General features: G+C 38.5%; 1 protein-coding gene across 1 annotated transcript in view; it reads left to right on the forward strand.

Annotated features, from left to right (window-relative positions):
* The first annotated feature begins 1,342 nt into the window (after nucleotides 1–1,342).
* Nucleotides 1,343–19,513, forward strand: part of C7 (complement C7) — a 69,690-nt gene continuing 51,519 nt past the window's right edge. The window contains exons 1-6 of the mRNA XM_056112126.1: nucleotides 1,343–1,474; nucleotides 2,209–2,264; nucleotides 4,744–4,819; nucleotides 11,754–11,895; nucleotides 14,851–14,998; nucleotides 16,483–16,621. Of these exons, the coding sequence (XP_055968101.1) occupies nucleotides 1,424–1,474; nucleotides 2,209–2,264; nucleotides 4,744–4,819; nucleotides 11,754–11,895; nucleotides 14,851–14,998; nucleotides 16,483–16,621 (612 nt within the window). The 5' untranslated portion in view covers nucleotides 1,343–1,423. The remainder of the gene's footprint in view (nucleotides 1,475–2,208; nucleotides 2,265–4,743; nucleotides 4,820–11,753; nucleotides 11,896–14,850; nucleotides 14,999–16,482; nucleotides 16,622–19,513) is intronic.

The raw sequence follows: 19,513 nt of genomic DNA on the forward strand, positions 1-19,513 counted from the left end.
ACTACTAAAGTGAAACTCATATGAAGACAACTACTATACATTGAGTATTTAGGAAGAGTTTAGACATTTGGAATTCACATAATCAGAGTGGCATGAATATCCTGGAAATCAGGGGACATGAAAGACTAACACAAAACACTATTGGTTTAAGCAAAAGATGTTGAAAGCTTTGTCTTTGGAATATCATCATTAATTTATGGGTCTTTTTTTTTTTTTTTGCTTTTTGGGTCTCACCCGGCAATGCACAGGGGTTATTCCTGGCTTTGCACTCAAGAATTACTCCTGGCAGTGCTCAGGGGACCATATGGGATTCTGGGAATCGAACTCAGGTCGGCCTCGCGCAAGGCAACGCGCTACCCGCTGTGCTATTGTTCCAGCCCCTCTCTTTTTGATCTGTATAACTCAAGGTCTTTAGATTGAAGAAAAAAATCATTAAAATTAGACAGTATTTACTAACAGAATAGTTAGTTGTGAAATTACTCCTAACTCAAATTTCTGTTCCCACTTAAGACTAACTAAATTGTTCCTATTCTAGTGCCAGGTGTCAAAACCACGTAAGCAAATCTTAGCTCAATTTAAAAAAAATGTAAAAGTTTACAAAACAATTCAGTATTCATGAAAATCTGTGAAAGTGATGTAGGGAGCTCTTAGATTCAATGCAAACTCATGGAAAATGAGGATCTGGTAATATAAGGCAGCAACTGAAGAAGAGAAAAGAGACATAGATGACGACCATGATAAAGTATTTTCAATGGACTTATGTGACTATCAAAGGTTTAAGGAGCATTCTTACAAAATGATGGTGTTTTCAAAAATTTTTGCAAAGGTGATGCTAATTTTACTCAATATATAAAAGCTAAGCAGGAAGATATGGCTATTATGTTGTGTTATCTATGTTAATGTAAATAGACATAAATTATATTTCAGAATTTATATTTTGAGTGACAAAGCTGCATTTAGGTATTTTTTCCTACAAAGTTTTAAATACCAGAGTCTGGTGTATGATATTTAATAGAATCATGAAAGCATTTGTTAGTTTGGTAGACTGAAAGGGAACAGGGATTATCTTTGGCTTTACACAGCATCTTCTTTGTTTGAAAATCCCTTAAACATATGACCAAGAATGTGTTTTGCTTTTCTTGATTTATAGATATGTTTTCTCAGAACTGCACTTCCAAACAGTGTCGCCTGGCTGTAGATAAGTCCTGTGTAAATCAATGAGATGTGTCTGGTTTAAAATGGAAACGAAGAGAAAGGACAGGCTCTTTGTGTTCCCAGAGAATCTGGCTGGGGTGGGACTTGGGTCTCAGAAACACAGGCACTATATAAATGAATGCCAAATCAGTCCCCCGCAGGGTGAATCAGAGGGGGAAGCTGACTGACTCTTGGGCTCTTTCTGGAGTTGAAAGTCCACTGGATACAAATGGAAATATTTTTCCTCTCTTCTACCCTAAATGCTTTCCAAAACATGAAGGTAAGATAATAATTCCATTTACTTTTTCTATGAAGCTACCTCAAAAAGGATTGAAGTTCAACTAAAATAAATCAAATAAGGAGAGAACAAGGAAAAAAAAGGAAAGAGAAAGATATAGGAGTGACTTAAAACAAATATACAAACACTTAAATCTAACAGTTCCACCAAAGAGAATTTCCTTTTTCTGTCTGGCAGTGATGTTATTGGTCCTAAGGTCTAGGAGTCTTAGAAAGAATGTTAATGAAAGTCCCGAAAAAGTAAAATTATACAAAGATATTATTGTCAGTTCTTAGGGAAAATTTTCCACAACTGTATTTTTGTTTGATTTGGAACTGTGAATGAACCCCTTGTGATTATCTAAGAGTTTTATAGAAAAAGTGGATTTGGAAATGTGGAATGAAAAGGTTACTTTGGAATTTGGAGTCCTAGATGAAAAAGTCAGAATTATGAAAGTAAAAGATGAAAGTTGAGGGGCAGAGTGATGTTACAGAGGGTAGGGTGCTTGCCTTGAATGCATCCAAACTTGGTTCAGTCGCTGGGATCCTATATGGTTCCCTAAACCCATCAGGAGCACAGAACCAGGAGGAAGCCCTGAGCACCACCAGGTGTAGCCCCAAACAACAAATGAAAATAAGATAAAAGTTGATGAAAAAAAAAAACTAAAGTTTTATCCAATATACTTGCTCACTAAATGTAATACTTTATTTCTGCCCCCCCCCCCATCCCCTCTCCAGCCACTAAGCTTATTCATCTTGATGGGATTTATAGGAGAGTTCCAAGTTTTTTCAAGGTAAGATTTAAAATTTATTTATGGATAGAAGTGCACTGTCCTCCCATTGTTCATCGATTTGCTTGAGCGGGCTCAGTAAGGTCTCCATCGTGAGACTTGTTGTTACTGTGTTTGGCATATTGAATACGTCACAGGTAGCTTGCCAGGCTTTGGTGTGCGGGCGAGGTACTCTCGGTAGCTTGCCGGGACCTCTGAGAGGGATAGAGGAATTGAACCCAGCTCGGCTGGGCTGGCTGAGCGCAAGGCAAACGCCCTACCCTCTGTGCTATGACTCCAGCTCATTTATAGATAAAATTAAAAAAATAATTTACTCTAAGGGAATTTATTATTATGGTCTGATGTTTCATATCATAATCCAATTATGTTTATTGTTCTTAACACTTTATTCTAAACACCAGGTTTAGAAAAGGCAATAATATCAAAAGTATGCTTCAGTCTTATTTTAATAATTCTATTCTCTATTAGGAAGAAAGTTGAAAACTAAAATCAGTTTTAGTTTTCTGCTTGTCCCAGTTCCACAGTTTTACCTGAAATTAAAAGAATGGTATTTGGGGCTGGAGCGATAGCACAGCGAGTAGGGCATTTGTCTTGCGTGCGGCCAACCCGGGTTTGATTCCCAGCATCCCATATGGTCCTCCGAGCACCGCCAGGAGTAACTCCTATGCAAAATGGCAATCATTTTAAAGCATAAGTTTTTCTTTAAATGCAGTTATTGCAAGACTTCTTTTAAATCTAAAAGGTTGAGATTTTCATTCATTAATAATTTTTTGAGGGGAGATTAAGCACCTGACAGTTCTCAGGAGCTATTCCTGGTTCTGTGCTCAGTTGTGATGCCTGGCAGTGCTCAGGGGACCATATATGGTGCCAGGGACTGAATCAGATTCAGCCATATCCAAGGTGAGCGACTTAACCTCTGCACTATCTCTCCAGCCCTAAATAATTAATTCTTAAGAAAATATGTTTCATTGACTCTTGAGACCAGGAAAAAAGCCAGCATTTTTTGGTCTTGGCCTTGTTCTGATTTCTCTGTTTGATGGAACATTACCAGATCAATTTACTTTATTGAGTTATCAGAATATGTGTCAGAAACTTTTTTAGTAAGAATTCAAAAAGAGAACGACAACAGGGGGCCGGAGTGATAGCACAGCAGGTAGGGTGTTTGCCTTGCACGCGGCCGACCTGGGTTCAGTCCCTGGCATCCCATATGGTACCCCAAGCACCGCCAGGAATAATTCCTGAGTGCAGAGCCAGGAATAACCCCTGAGCATCGCTGGGTGTGACTCAAAAAAAAGCAAAAAAAAAAAAAAAAAAGAGGACGACAACATCTTTGAGAGTCTCATGCATGATTCTAATCTCAAAACAGCTGATTTCAAGACAAATATGATAAGAATTGTAGGGGATTAAGAGGAGAGGAAACAGAGCAAGCTACTTCCCTCCTGAAGGCTGTATTTCTTAAGTCTTTCAGGCCCTGGGACACCAAGGCTGTAGGTAGCAGTAAATTCAGATGGTTTCGGGATTAAATATACTAAAGGCAATTGGGTAATTGGTGCCATCTCAAGACTATAGGTAAATAACTCTGACTATTTAAAAACCCCGAGGTACACACACTGCTGGATCATACTCTAAGCACCCTAGGAGGACTAAAGGAACCAGCACTCCCAATTTCTAGATGATAATTGGTGATCACTTTCCCAATTTGGGAAACATTTGATGTAAAGGTGATCATGCTTACTTATTCTGAGCCTGTCAGTCAGGTGACGCTGAAAGGAAGAAGTTCTGTGTCACCTCATGGATGCACTGGGCAGTTCAGTGCTCTGAGTGCCAGCTTGCCCTTGCCCACATGCATTTTATTTGAGACTGTTTTTAGCTTGAGAAGAAGCTTCAGTGAGAAGGGGGAGCATCTGTAATACATTCCTCTCCAATTAGTCTTTGCCAATTTAGTTTCCCACAACCACAGGGTCATTTTACAATTTCTTGTCTCTCAATTAAGAATTTCTGTCTAACTCTTCAATTCATTCTTCAGAATCCCTTCAAAAGTCTCATTGCCTTACTGCTAAACATTCTGACATCCTTTGCCAACACTAAATATTCCCTTATTCATATATTCATAACACATTATCTTGTATACATCTCTGTTATGAAACCTGCCACATTAGCTGTATCATTTGCTAGACCGTACTATTGTATTCTGATGAATAGTTGTTTACACATCTGTCTTTATTCTCCCTCTGTTAATAGAAAGTTGCCTCTTTTATGTCTACAGCACTAAAATCTAAACGGTGCCTCGCTTCTTATACATGTTTAATGATGTTGCTTTCTGAAAAATAAAAAAAAACATGGTGTTTTCCACATTTGTTTTTATATATTTTGGGACACTTTCAGTGTCTTTTTTGGGAAAAAGGCAGATTTGGACTGGTTTTGACTCTTTCCTGTGTCTTCTCTTCTCCTTCCTCCTGCTCTATGGTGGAAACACTGCCAGCGCCCCCTCTCCGGTTCATTGCCAATGGGGCTCCTACGGCCCTTGGTCAGAATGCAATGGCTGTACCAGGACGCAGGTAAGAGCAAGCAAACACTTCATGTTTATTACTTACACATAGAAATAGCCTGGAAAAACCAGCAGTTACTTTTAAAAACTATTTATTATTATTATTATTTGCTTCTTAAGAGTAAGATCAGTAAATTTGATGGGGGGGGGGAGTATGATGCTTCAATAATTATTGTTGGAATGATGTCATTCCTCAAATGCTGCTTTCTAAACCTGACATTTGAGACCAGGATACATAGGATAAAATTTAAAGGAGTTCACTAACCCTATATTAAAGAAGAATAGCATGAAATGAGGTCAGTAGCTAATTCAAAATCTGTTTCATATTTACTGGCTTCCATCTTTCTTTTTATTTGAAACAAACACAAGTTCAAGACAGCTGCTTAATTTTATTTAACAAAGAGTGAATGACCATCAAATTTTAAACTTTTGCAATTGTTTAGTATTTAATTTCTAAATAATGCAAATAAATTCTAGGCTTGATCTGAAGAATATATATTGTTAAAAAATCTGCATCTTAAATATTATTAAGTTTATTATTATCTTAAATATTATTATTTCATTGGAGAAAATTCATTAAAGTATAAATAAAGAAAACACTCCTCAAAATTTTACCATTTTGAAATCAATATACTATTATTATTATTATTATTATTATTATTATTATTATTATTATTTTGGCTTTTGAGTCATGCCCAGTAGTGTGCCGGGTTACTCCTGACTGCACTCAAGGATCACTCCTGGTAGTACTCTGGGAACTATGTGGGAAGCAGGGATCAAACCCAGGTGGACTGCATGCAAGGCATGTATGCTACCCATTGTTCTATTTCTATGACTCTGACCCCCTTTTAGTCTTTTTTTTTTATAATTTATTTATTTATTGAATCACTGTGGGAAAAGTTACAGAGCTTTCGGGTTTAGGTCTCAGTCATGTAAATATCAAACACATTTCCCTTTACCAATACTTATTTTTAACCCCGAGCCCCAATAGACCCCCACCTCCCACCCCTCCCAATTCTTGTGAGGCAGATGAGTTCTAGTTAATACTCTATCTACTTTGACTAGATAGATTGTTTCGATAGAAGATGCACAATTATTGTTTAGAGTTTACGACCCACCCCCCACAATCAGACATGCTGAAACAGCGTTGTGAAATGATTTGCTTTCTACAACTTGGTTTAAGAATAAAATGATGTTGCGCGGCCGCTATTGCGGCCGCGTGGTTTTGAATTTCTGCTATTTTACTTATTGACCCTGGAAGAATTTCTATTAAAAGTTAGATAGTTAAGAGATTGGTTTCTGTGCCCTGGAGTCGTGGCCGTGCCGGAGAGCCGCTCGTGGGGGGCAGCTGGCGACCTCGGTGGGGCGTGGGGGACGGCCCACAAAGCCCCCCTTCCCATGAGGTCCCTGCCGCTCCCGCCAACCCTGGCTCAAACCTGCTGTCCACAAGGCTCCCGTGCGGCCGCCATCTTTCTTTTCCCCTTTTAGTCTTTTTTATTTTATTTATTTATTTATTTAGTTTTGGATGGGGGTTTGTGCTATACCAAGCAGGGCTAAGAGATTATTCCTGGCTCTGTGCAAAATACCGTTATTTGATGTTCTTCCAGTGTATTTTCCCTCTGTAAGTTTGCCATTTTTGAAGGTCTGATCATTGATTATTTTGTGTTTTATTATTATAACCTGACATTTACTATCATCAAAATTTCAGTTTTGTGGGGCTGGAGTGATAGAACAGCGGGTAGGGCATTTGTCTTGCACGCAGCCAATCCGGATTTGATTCCCAGTATCCCATGTGGTCCCCCTAGCACTGCCAGGAGTAATTCCTGAGTGCAGTTAGGAGTAACCCCTGTGTATCATTGGGCGTGACCCCCCCAAATTTTTAGTGTTTTTTAATCAAAGTAACATTGGAATATAACAGTATGTTTCAGATGTTCACTGCTGAATGTGAGCCCACTTACATGCGTCATTACGATCTCCACTGAAAGTCCAAATCTACCCTTAACATTACATTTGCCTTTTACCCACTCCCTGTTCTTCTCTTCTGGTAATTATTAATTGAGCCTATAGTCAAAAAGTTTATTTTTGTTATTATTTAGTCAATCTGTTTTTTCTACATGCTATGTCTAAGTGAAATTATGAGGTATTTGTCTTTTCTAAAAAAAAAACATTGGATAATAAGCTTAATATCCTCTAAGTCCATTAATTATTACAAATAGTAGGATTTTTTCTCTTTTTAAATAGCTATGTAGTCTTCTATTGTGTATATGAACTTTATTCATTTGTCAGCCAATGGGCATTCAGATAGTTTCCAGTTCTTGGCTATTATAAATAATTATCAGCAAGAATTTTATTTATATATTGTGGACTGGGAGGAAAATGTCAGCATGAATTTTTAATAGCTATATTATCATCTGTTATATGAATTTACCTATATTATTTATTGACTTACCTATTGTTTAACATTTAGGTTATTTACATGTTTTTGCCACAAAGAAAATTTTAATAAACATTTTTGTACATAGAAGCTTATTTTCTTTTCTCATTATTTTATCGGGATAGCCCCTGAGAAATGAAATATTTTAAAGATTTTGAATATTTGAATTGTTATTCTTTGTGAGAATGTATGTGTGTGTGTGTGTGTGTGTGTATATATGTTTTGAATTACATCCAGGTGTGTGCTAGGTGGATGGGGGGGGATGGGAGTGGGCTGGGGGAGATGGTTGCTCCCAGTGGTATTTAGAGGTATTAAAATCCTAATAAAATCCATTTAATAGGATTTTCTGTATGCAAATATGTATTGAGCCTGTTGAGCCTTTTCCCCAGTCTCCACACACACACACACACACACACACACACACACACACACACGCACACACACACATTTGGGGGCAACACCACTGGTGCTTAGGTCTTTCTTCCTTACTTCTGACTTACTCCTTGCTCAGGGATGACTCCTGGTGATGTTCTGGGACCACGTGTGTGTTGGGGATTCAACCCAGGTCTGTGTACGGCAAGAGCTCTACCTGCTCTACTGTTTGTCTGACATCACCAAACTGAGCAGCTGCATGTAAATATATGGCTTAAAAATTACTTTACAGGTGACTAAACAGTATTATGGAAGATAATTTCTGTTTTTCTTTTCCTTCCTTCCTTCCTTCCTTCCTTCCTTCCTTCCTTCCTTCCTCCCTTGAAATAAAATATTTTTAGTGAAAGAAATTTACTTAAATAAAAGTGAGTGGTGGTGGTGGAAAGAGACAGGTGTTTAAGATAGAACACAGGCTTCTTCACAGCAGAAAAAACAAAACAAAAAAACCCAATAAGGCTTTTGAGAGAAAGTTACTTACAATTTGTTGTTGGATTTTTCTGCACACATTGAAGTTGATCTGGGCATTGTCACAGGCAAAGCCTTGGACTCTTGATGGTCTTCTCACATTCTTTTCACAGCCACTGATTCTCTTGTAACTTCTCTTTTCTCTGGTTCTACCCTTCTCTGTGTGGTGCCTCATTTTCTGCATTTCCAAAGAGTTTAGGATTTACATAGTAAAAGGATGTTTTTGGACTACTTCAGGGCATAATCATCTTCTTTTCTGAGAGGGGCCATACCCTGCAGTGTTCAAGGACCTATACACTCAGGGATCACTACTAGAGATGGTACCAGGGACTGAATTGGGGTCCACTGTGTTCAAGGCAGCTACCTACTCACTGTACTGTGTCTCCAGATCTCAGCGTATTATCTTTTTAAGTTTTATAATTTCCCCAAAACTCATTACCAGGTTCACCCCTCCATTATTTCTGTTTAATTACATTTATTTTTTTTTTGCTTTTGGGCCACATCTGGTGGTGCTCAGAACTTATTCCTGCCTGGGTCTGGGGACTACATGGGGTGCCAAGATCGAATCCATGTTCACAGTACTACACAATTACCTCCTGTACTATCCGCAAGGCAAAGCCTGGCAAGCTACCCGTGACATATTTGATATGCCAAAAAAACAGTAACAACAAGTCTCACAATGTTACTGAGCCCATTTGAGCAAATCGATGAATAACGGGAGGACAGTGCTACAATGCTACTATCTGCTCCAGCCCCATTATTTCGGTTTTTTAAACTTCATAATGAGCATCATTTTTAACCAAGCATTTATTGGGTTGTTTATAAAACATACTGCACAAGGCAAAAATTGGCTTCTGTAAATATAGTAGTTGGCATTCTGATTATAGGCAAATAGGTTCATGAACCTCAAGGCAAAAGTCAAAACCACATGGCCTGGAGAAATAGTACAGTGGGTAGGACTCTTGCGCTGCTTGTGGCTGAACTGGGGTTGATCCCTCACAACATATATGATCCCCCAAGAAACATCAAGAATAATTCCTGAGTGTAGAGCCAGGAGTAAGCCCTGAGTACTGCCAGGTGTGGCCAAAACAAACAAAAGAACAGGAAATAGATAAGGGATATTTTTTATATTAGTTATATTTTCTTTGAATAAAGGTCATCTTGCTATGGATATATCCCTAGATTATACAAATAAAAGTTTTCATTCAGCAAGAGACAAGTGAAAATGAGAAATGGGGGCATAGAATCAGAATTTGACGGGTGAAAATGAGGCTGCTAGAGCAGGGAGCCAGCAGGGTTATCCTAGCGTAGAGAGGGAAGATATTACTTAAACACAAGTTGTGCTTTGGGGACTCAGAAAAGACATGTTAATACATCATATATCGGTGGCGACTATTAATTAACAATCACGGTCACGGTCTTCCTGTTGTTCATCGATTTGCTCGAGCGGGCCCAGTAACATCTCCATTGTGACAATTGTTACTGTGTTTGGCATATCGAATACGTCACGGGGAGCTTGCCAGGCTTTGCCATGCGGGCGAGATACTCTCAGTAGCTTGCCAGGCTCTCCGAGAGGGGCGGAGGAATTGAACTCAGGTCGGCCATGTTGGCTGCGTGCAAGGCAAACGTCCTACCGCTGTGCTATCGCTCCAGCCCATTAATTAACAATGGAAAATAAAAATTTATCAGGAAGATCTATTCCTCTTGTTCTGGGGAAAAGTATAGACAACAACTGGCCAACAACTCAGAACTGCCAAGTTAAAAGGCATCAGAGTTCTAAGATTCTGGCTGATCCAGAAGAGAAAGTCAGTATTAGTTTTTCCTGTTGGTCTTTGCTCCAAGTTTAAAATCTCTGGTTTTTCCTATTTTGTTCATTCCATTCTTGTCGGTTGGTCTGTTTGGGCTGGAGCGATAGCATAGCAGGTAAGGCGTTTGCGTTGCACACGGCCGACATGACCGACCCGGGTTTGATTCCTCTGCCCCTCTCAGAGAGCCTGGCAAGCTACCAAGAGTACCTTGTCCACACAGCAAAGTCTGGCAAGCTACCCATGACATATTCAATATGCCAAAAAGCAGTAACAACAAGTCTCACAATTTGTTTTGAGACATTACTAGTGCCCGCTCGAGCAAATCGATGAACAACAGGAGGACAGTGCTACAGTGCTACAGTGCTCATTCTTATTAGAGGGAAGGCGTGAGGGGGACAGGAAGAGGCATAAAGGATACACGGGAGAGGAAAAAGATTCTGACAACCTCTCTAAACATAAAATGCATATTTTCATATTGACAAAAATAAATTTTAGGATAAATTTGCTTTCTCATTGGATTTGAGGATTTCCTCAATTTTCCCTCATCTTCTCCCCAGTTCTGATTCCAAAGGGTTTGTTGATTTCTACTTAGAGAGTTTAATGACACTAATTGTAAAGCAATCCTTATAATTTAAATTTAAACCATTTTTATTAAGACACTGAGATTTACAATGATTTTAATCACACATTTTTTGTATCCATCATTCCAAGGACACACCCTTCACCAGAGAGCCTACTTCCCTCCACCAGCGCCTCAGGGTTTCCTCCCATCCTCTAGGCCTCACATAAATTCAATTTGTTAGACAAAATTTTCAATTCTAACTACTTTGATAAGTTTTTGTTCTCTTACTATGTTTCTTTTCCACCCTCCACTTCTCCACTTATAGTAGGTCTCTCTCTCTCTCTCTCTCTCTCTCTCTCTCTCTCTCTCTCTCTCCTCTCTCTCCCTCCCCCTGCTTAGTACAGGTGGAACATCTACATTCATATAAATGAATAGAGCTAATCTCCTGGAATTCCACAAAATTATAAATCAAAAATATTTTTTTTCAAAACTTGAATTTTCTTTTAGAGTTACACAAATTTAAAGAATATTATGAATCATTCTGTGCTAATACATTTTAGAGTTTTCATGAAATAGGTAAATTGGTAAAACTTCATTTGTGGATTATTTAGGCTTTTAGATCATAAATTTGTCTCCATATTTCCTTCTCTTGCTTTCCTGAAGAAGGCTTAAGATTCAACTCAAATCAATAATCACTACTTTTCTAAGGGTTCTCATCTAGGTATTCCTTTCTGGTACGCTTACTCTCTGGAAAAATTTATTTCTCATTTTCTAATTAGTTTTGAATTGCAGCTTTTGGAAAAAACATAAATCAATCAACAGCACTGTAGCACTGTCCTCCCCGTTGCTCATCGATTTGCTCGAGTGGGCGACAGTAACATTTCCATTGTGAGACTTGTTGTTACTGTATCATGAATTATTTCCTGATATGTCTGCCTAGATATTTCAGTTTAGTTTCTTAAAAATTCACTAAACCTTTTTTGCAGCTCAATAGAGAATAAATATATACCAAGGAGAAATATATAAAACTGTAAATTTGTGTTGTTTACGTGAACCATAAATAAAAATTCCAATACCACTAGACTCAAGGACAAGTGGGATATGGGTTCAGTGATTCTGTAGGTTTTATTGTTCAGAAGAATGCCTAAGCATTGTTTCTCCGATTGTATGAATCTTTCTTAGATTTTGTTTCTTAGAAACAAGCACTCGATGTCTTGAGAAGCACTACCTGTTCTGTGTTTAGACCCGCAGGCGGTCAGTTGCTGTGTACGGGCAGTATGGGGGCCTTCCCTGTGCTGGAAGCACCTTCGAAACACAATCGTGTGAACCTGTACAGGGCTGTCCAACAGAAGACGGATGTGGAGAGCGTTTCAGGTGTTTTTCAGGTACTGGTCTTCCATAGGTTTTGTATGCAGAGTTAATTCAAATGCTATTATGCTATTTGAATATTCATTCAGTATATATTTGTTGAGTTTTACTGGATTTATAGCTTCTATAATGAATTTTCCTCAAAAGGTAGTCTGCTTTTAATAGGTACATCCATCATGCACTAGACCATCATTCTTTTAAGTGCAAGGGAACATCTGGTAATAAGGATAGAATACTCTTTGAAAAGAAACACAGCTATTGACAGAGCCGAACAGTCTTCAACTTTTTGTTTTTGGTGGAATGAATAGCTATTATGAGTTTTCTGTGTACACCATACACTAATTCTGATTAAAAAGTAGTTACTTGGGCATTTGCTTTGCATGTAGTCAGCCTAGTTTGATCTCTGACACCCCATGTGGTTTCCTAAGTACTTCCAGGAGTGGCCCATTAGCACTGAGACAGTTATAAGCCTGAAGTGAGTACACCCCCCCCCAGAGTAACTGACCAAATTATTATTATTATGCTTGTAAAGAGGAATTCTAATTAATCAAGAAGCAATATAGGTCATCCTAATGAATGAAGTAACTGAAATATACTTTTTGTTGTTTATTCTTGGGCCATGCCAAGTAGTGCTCAGGACTTACTCCTGGTTCTGTGCTCAGGGATCATTCTTGATGGGATTTGGGAAACCATATGTGGTGCTGTGGCTGTGTGTAAGGCAAGTGCTTATCTGCTGTACTGTCGCTCTGATTCAGAAATGTAGTTTTTGGCATTGAGTGATTTTTTTGGTGGGGAGTTTGGGTTACACATGGTGGTAGTGGTGGGGTACTCTTGGTTTTGTGCTTGGGAGTTGCTTCCACAGGTGACCAGGGGACCATGAACTGTCATGGATCAAACTGTGATTGATGCATATAAAGCAAATTCTTTAACTCCTGTACTATTTCTCCAGCCCATCACTGAGTTTTATTTGAACTGTTGTCTTTTATTTGTGCTGTCAGATTAACTGAACATCTTTTAGCAAATTATCCTTATAATATTCCATTTATTGATGAGAATTGTTGCCAAATAGATGAAACACATAACTTTTTTTCTCAAAAATCTCTTATGGAATAATAGTACATAAATAATCATTTTCTTCAAAGTTCTCCTCATCAACAGCTATCAAACTCCTATTTTACTTTCAAAACTCAAATAAGATGACACCTCCTTTGGTAAAAAATCACTACTCCCCCAATTAACAAAGCAAATTAACAAAATCCTGTATTTCTGTATTTCCTACTTTTTCTATTTTAAGTTTTTTTCTTTTTTGCTTGAATGTCCTGCTTGGAAGATAAAACTTCCTGAAGATATGAATTACATTTCTTTTATTTTTGCATGTGAAGTGTCTAGAACAAAGATTTAGAGCATTGAATTGAGGGGGTGCGGGTTATACTATCAAGAGAGTAGTGTGCACTGGTGAAGGAATAGGTGTTGGAACATTGTATGACAAACCCAACGCTGAACAAATTTGTAACTGTGTACCTCACAGTGAGTCAATAAAAAATTTTAATTAAAGAAAGATAGTGGTGTGAAAAGCATAGTAAAAGAACACAGAGGAAGGATATGTATCATAGCCTGTAGTGATGGTTTCTGAGAAGAGATGATGTTTAATTTGATTCTTGAAAGATAAGTAGGTGATGGGTAAATAAAACCTTCTGGACTGAGAGAACTCTAAGTCCAAGGCTTTATGTCAGGAGAGGTGACATAAAGCCTGGCCTTTTATTCAGGTAAATGGTCCAGTGTGACTAGGGTACTTGGAAGCTACTAAGTGAATGGTTGGAGGTGGTGTGGAAAAGGAAGGCAGGGGCTAAATTGGTTAGGTTTCAGGACTCCCTGGTGCCTTGATCTATCACAGCAATTATGTGTATGAATTACTGTCATCAGTGTCTTCATATCTTATAAAATATAAAGCAGTCTATATCTTTTTCATTTCTATCCAAACCACTTTTATTCCTATTTGTATCTCAAAACTTGGATGGTCTTGCACAGAGTAAGTACTAAAGAAATATAGAATTTAAAACTTTGCACCTAGTTTCAGTACCCACAAAACTTACATATCAGTTTTTACTATATAAATTCATCCATCAAATAGTCAAGAAAATAGGACTTCTGTGTCTTACTATACCTTCTCCCCTCCCCAGGGAGAACGTTGGAATCTTAGAAAAGAAATTGAAAGTAGAAGGGTGTGGGTGGGAGTCAATCTAACTTCTTAGTTGTTGGTACTGTATGAGTTTTGATGGATTTAGGCAAAATGACGATTATGTGTTGGAATTTGGGATTGGAATATTGTATGACAAACCCAATCCTGAAAAAATTTGTAACTGTGTACCTCACAGTGAGTCAATAAAAAATTTAATTGAAGAAAGATAGTGGTGTGAAAAGCATAGTAAAAGGACACAGAGGAAGAATATGTATCATAGCCTGTAGTGATGGTTTCTGAGAAGAGATGATGTTTAATTTGATTCTTGAAAGATAAGTAGGTGATGGGTAAATAAAACCTTTTGGACTGAGAGAACTCTAAGTCCAAGGATTCACTTTCAGGTTTCATTGTATTTTTCTTTTTTTATGTTTTTTTGACCATTCTCGGCAATGCTACAAGAACTATTCCCCCTGGAATTTGGGGAATCATGTGGTGCCAGGGATGAAACCTGGGCATCCTGCATGCAAAGTTTACACTCCAATTTGTTGAGCTATCTCTCTGATCTTCAGGTTCCATTTTTTCAGTTTTGTGTCCTGCCGAGATCAGAATCAATTGTATTGTTTCAGAATAAGAACTTGAATTGTCATCAGTCCTCTGGATGCATTGAGATTTATCTCAAATTCCTGTTAGACTATCAGTGCAGTGTTGGGAATGGGGTGGGAGGCAAAATCAAAAAAGTAATGTTTCCCTTCAGCTCTTTCATTTTTCTTGGGGTGTATTTTCTTGTGATCAGGTCAGTGCATTAGCAAATCTTTGGTTTGCAATGGGGATTCTGACTGTGAGGAAGATAGTGCTGATGAAGACAAATGTGAGAACTCAGACAGCAAACCTTCCTGCGACATCAAAAAACCGCCTCCCAACATAGAACTTACCGGAAATGGGTAAGGTGATGGGTCATATCTTGTGTATGTTGATGGATTAATTTTTAAAAACAATTAAAATTTTATAGTTTGGTAAGTCTGATAAGTCACCCAATAGTTCAACTTTTGGTTCAAAGATCCTTGACACTGCATAAATATTAATTCATATTAGTGAGTTTAACTAAATATATGTGATAAAGCATAGATTGTCTCTGGATTGTCCTATCTTTAGCATGGGCATTCTTGCATCCAGGTCGACTCCTCTGCCCTGGGGAACACTGAAATAGTTGCTACTCTAAGGGAGAAAGAGAGTGAGAGAGGATGGAACCAATGGTATGGGGCTAGTTAAGGGAATGATGACAATAGATGAAAAGCAGTTGCCTAGCTACCTGGATACTTTCATTTCCAAGTGAATTTAGGAAAACTTTGTGTTTTCCTTTTGAAAGAGAAAGAACTTTCAAAGTTTCAGGACTTAAAAAATATTCCATTTTGGGGGCTGTAGCAATAGTACAGCAGGTAGGATACTTGCCTTGCATGAATCCAACCCAGGATCAGTCTCTGTCACTCCATATAGTCCCCCAGCACTGCCAGGAGTGATCCCCGAATAAAGAGTCAAGAGTAAGCCCTGAGCACTGCTGAGTGTGACTTCTGCCACCCTCCTCTCCCCCAAATCCATTTTAGACTGATGTGATTTTTTGCTTTTTGGGTCACACCCGGTGATGCTTAGGGGTTACTTCCGATTCTGCACTTAGGAATTACTCCTGATGGTTCACAGGGGACCATAAGAGATGCAGGAGATGGAAGGGGAATCAGCTGAGTGCAAGGCGAAAGCCCTCCCTACACCCTGTACGATCGCTCTAGTCCAAGAGTGATGTGATTTTTTTTGGGGTCACACCCAGAGATGCACAGGGGTTAATCCTGGCTTTGCACTCAAGAATTACTCCTGGCAGGGGACCATATGGATGCTGGGGATCGAACCTGGATCGGTCATGTGCAAGACAAATGCCCTACACGGTGTACTATCATTCCAGCCTATGATGTGATTTTTGTTTAACATTTTAAAATTAATTAAAAAAGGGAATGATAAAGTTATTCTAAAGGGTATATCATTCAGCAAACTAAGAGGCAATCATATAAAATATGTTATGGTGAGCTCTCTCTTTTTAAGTTGTAATTATTGGTTTTATCTATAAATTCAATTTAAAACTAATTGTCATACATAGAAAAGAATCATTTCCATGTATGTTCTCATGTATTTCCATGTATGTTCTCATGTTGAAATAATTGGGTTTTCCCAGTTACTAATTTCAGCAGTTGGACAAGCAGAGGGAGTTGGATAATGTATGGGTGTGAGTTAGGATGCTGTTCTCTTTATTTGAGCTCTCATAAGGAGATGCTTAACCATAACATATTTCAAGACTTCCTAGAGTTCTCTAATGATGCCCCCTTCAGCAAGTGCTATTTCTGATTTCTAACACTCTTCTCATTCACTTATTAAAAAACAGTTACAACGCACTCACTGGCCAGTTTCGGAACGGAGTCATCAACACTAAAAGCTTTGGCGGTCAGTGCAGAAAAGTGTTTAGTGGAGATGAAAGAGATTTCTACAGACTCAGTGGAAATATCCTCTCCTATACATTTCAGGTACTTAATTACATTGATTTAAGTTAGTTCTCATCTATGAATTATATATTGCCGGGGATCATTATATATACAGTATTCACTTTTTGGTATTGTTGAGAGTTTATTTGTGGCTTAATATGTGGGCAGTTCTCATAAATATTTTATACGGACTTATAAAAAGAATACACATTCTTTGACTCTGGGGTACAGGCAATGATACTTAGCACTTGTACCATGCAAGCTGACATATCCTTGTCTCATTTTCAGCTCTCTGCTTCAGTGGACTTAGCACTTTAAGGGCAGCCCTGTCTGAACATTCAAAGTCATGGCTTTGACCATATTGTTGTTATTATTCTTGCTGTGCCCACTGCCTCACCTCTCTTAAAAGCCCTTTGATTTTCAAATTGTGAAATAATTTACATAAACAAAAGAAAATGAATATCATACACATGCTATTTGACAAGAACCAAACAAATCACTGTATCACTGTGTCACTGTCATCCCCTTGTTCATTGATTTACTTGAGCAGGCACCAGTAATGTCTCCAACAAATACCCACATATAAAGATGGGTGCCCTTCCACACACTTGAGCAAACAAAACACTGACTTAAAAGACTCCCGGGGCTAGAGCAATAGTACAGCAGGTAGGGCATTTGCCTTGCACGTGGTCAACCTGGGTTCAATTCCCAGCATCCCATATGGTCACCTGAGCAACGCCAGGAGTAATTCCTGAATGCATGAGCCAGGAGTAATCCCTGTGCATTGTTGGGTGTGATCCAAAAAAAGCACAAAAAAGAAAATAAAGAAAAAAGACTCTCACTTATTCCTCTTGATTTTATCTTGTTCCCAACCACACCCCAGATAACCATGATCTTATATTTTGTATAAATTATTATTATTACTTTTGGTTTGTGGTTTGTTGATCCTATGTAGTTTTACTCCCTAGATAAAAAAGAATATGTATAATATGATTATTTATATAAGTGGTAAAGAAAAACAGACCTAAGATTGTGATTTTTTTCTTTTTTTTTATTTTCCTGGTGAATTTTGAAAAAATTTTTATTAGTGAAACACCATGAGGTACAGTTGTAGACTTACAAATTTTTGTGCTTGGGTTTCAATTATACAACGATCAAGTACTCATCCCTCCACCAGTGCCCGTTTTCCATGACTATGGATCCCAGTATCCCTTCCACCCCCTATTCCCCCCATCCAACCTTGCCTCTGTGGCAGGGCGTTCCCTTTTGTTCTCTCTCTCCTTTTGGGTGCTGTGGTTTGCAAAAGAGACATTGAGTGGCAATCATATTTGGTCTATAGTCTATTTTCAGCATGCTTCTCCCACTTTGGGCAGTTCCTCCTAACACCCTTTATTTGGTGCTCCCTTCTCTATCTGAGCTGCCTTTTCCCCTAGCATGTGTGGCTGGCCTCCAAGCCATGGAGTAAATCTCCTGGTACTTATCTCGGTTGTTCTTGGGTATTAGTCTCCTATTTTGTTACTTTATGTTCCCCAGATAAATGCAGTCTTTCTATGTCTGTCCTTCTCTTTCTGACTCATTTCACTTGGCATGATACTTTCCATGTTGATCCACTTATTTGCAAATTTCATGACTTCATCTTTTCTAACTGCTACATAGTATTCCACTGTGTAGATATACCAAAGTTTCTTTAACCAGTCATCTGTCCTTGGGAACTTAGGTTTTTTCCAGATTCTGGCTATTGTAAACGGTGCTGCAGTGAACAAAAAAGTGCAGATGGCACTTCGACTATACTTTTTTGCCTCTCTGGAATATATTCCCAGGAGTGGTATTGCTAGGTCAAATGGGAGCTCAATTTCTAAATTTTTGAGAATCGTCCATACTGTTTTCCAAAAGGGCTGAACCAGTTGGCATTTCCACCAGCAGTGAAGGAGGGTACCTTTCTCGCCACATCTGCACCAGCACCAGTTGCTTTTGTTCTTTTGGATGTGGGCCAGTCTCTGTGGTATGAGATGATATCTCATTGTTGTTTTGATATGCATCTCCCTGATGATTAATGATGTAGAGCATTTTCTCATGTGCCTTTTTGCCATTCGGATTTCTTCTTTGAGAAAGTTTCATTTCATTTCGTTGCCCCATTTTTTGATGGGGTTGGATGTTTACTTCTTGTGGAGTTCAACCAGTACTTTGTATATCCTTGATATCAACTCCTTGTCGGATGTGTATTAGGCGAATATCCTTTCCCATACTGTATCCCTTTTTTGTACTTTGGTCACTGTTTCTTTTGAGGTGCAGAAGCTTCTTAGTTTAAGATAGTCCCATTTGTCTATCACTGTTTTCACTTGCTTGGCTAGTGGTGTGACATTTTTGAAGATATTATTAGCTTCAACGTCATGGAGGGCTTTGCCAAGTTTGTCTTCAATGTACCTTGTGGATTCCGGTCTGATGTGGAGATCTTTAATCCATTTTGATCTTACATTTGTACATGGTGTTAGGCAGAGATCTGAGCCCATTTTTTTTGCATGTAGCCGTCCAGTTTTGCCAGCACAATTTGTTAAAGAGGCTTTCCTTGCTCCACTTCACTTTTCTTGCCCCCTTATTAGATGATCGTATGCTTGGGGGGATATGTCAATATATTCAGCCCTGTTCCATTGGTCCATAGCTCTGCTTTTGTTCCAGTACCATGCTGTTTTAATTATTACTGCTTTGTAGTAGAGTTTGAAGTTAGGAAGGTTGATTCCTCCCATTTTCTCTTTCCCAAGAATTACTTTAGCTATTCGTGGGGGTTTATTGTTCCATACAAATTTCAGGAGTGTTTGCTCCATTTCTATGAAGAATGTCATGGGTAACCTTATAGGGATTGCATTGAATTTGTACAATGCTTTGGGAAGTATTGCAATTTTGACAATGTTAATTCTCCCGACCCATGAGGAGGGG

Source organism: Sorex fumeus, unplaced genomic scaffold (genome assembly GCF_029834395.1).
Source record: "Sorex fumeus unplaced genomic scaffold, SorFum_2.1 ptg000015l, whole genome shotgun sequence".
NCBI lineage: Eukaryota > Metazoa > Chordata > Mammalia > Eulipotyphla > Soricidae > Sorex > Sorex fumeus.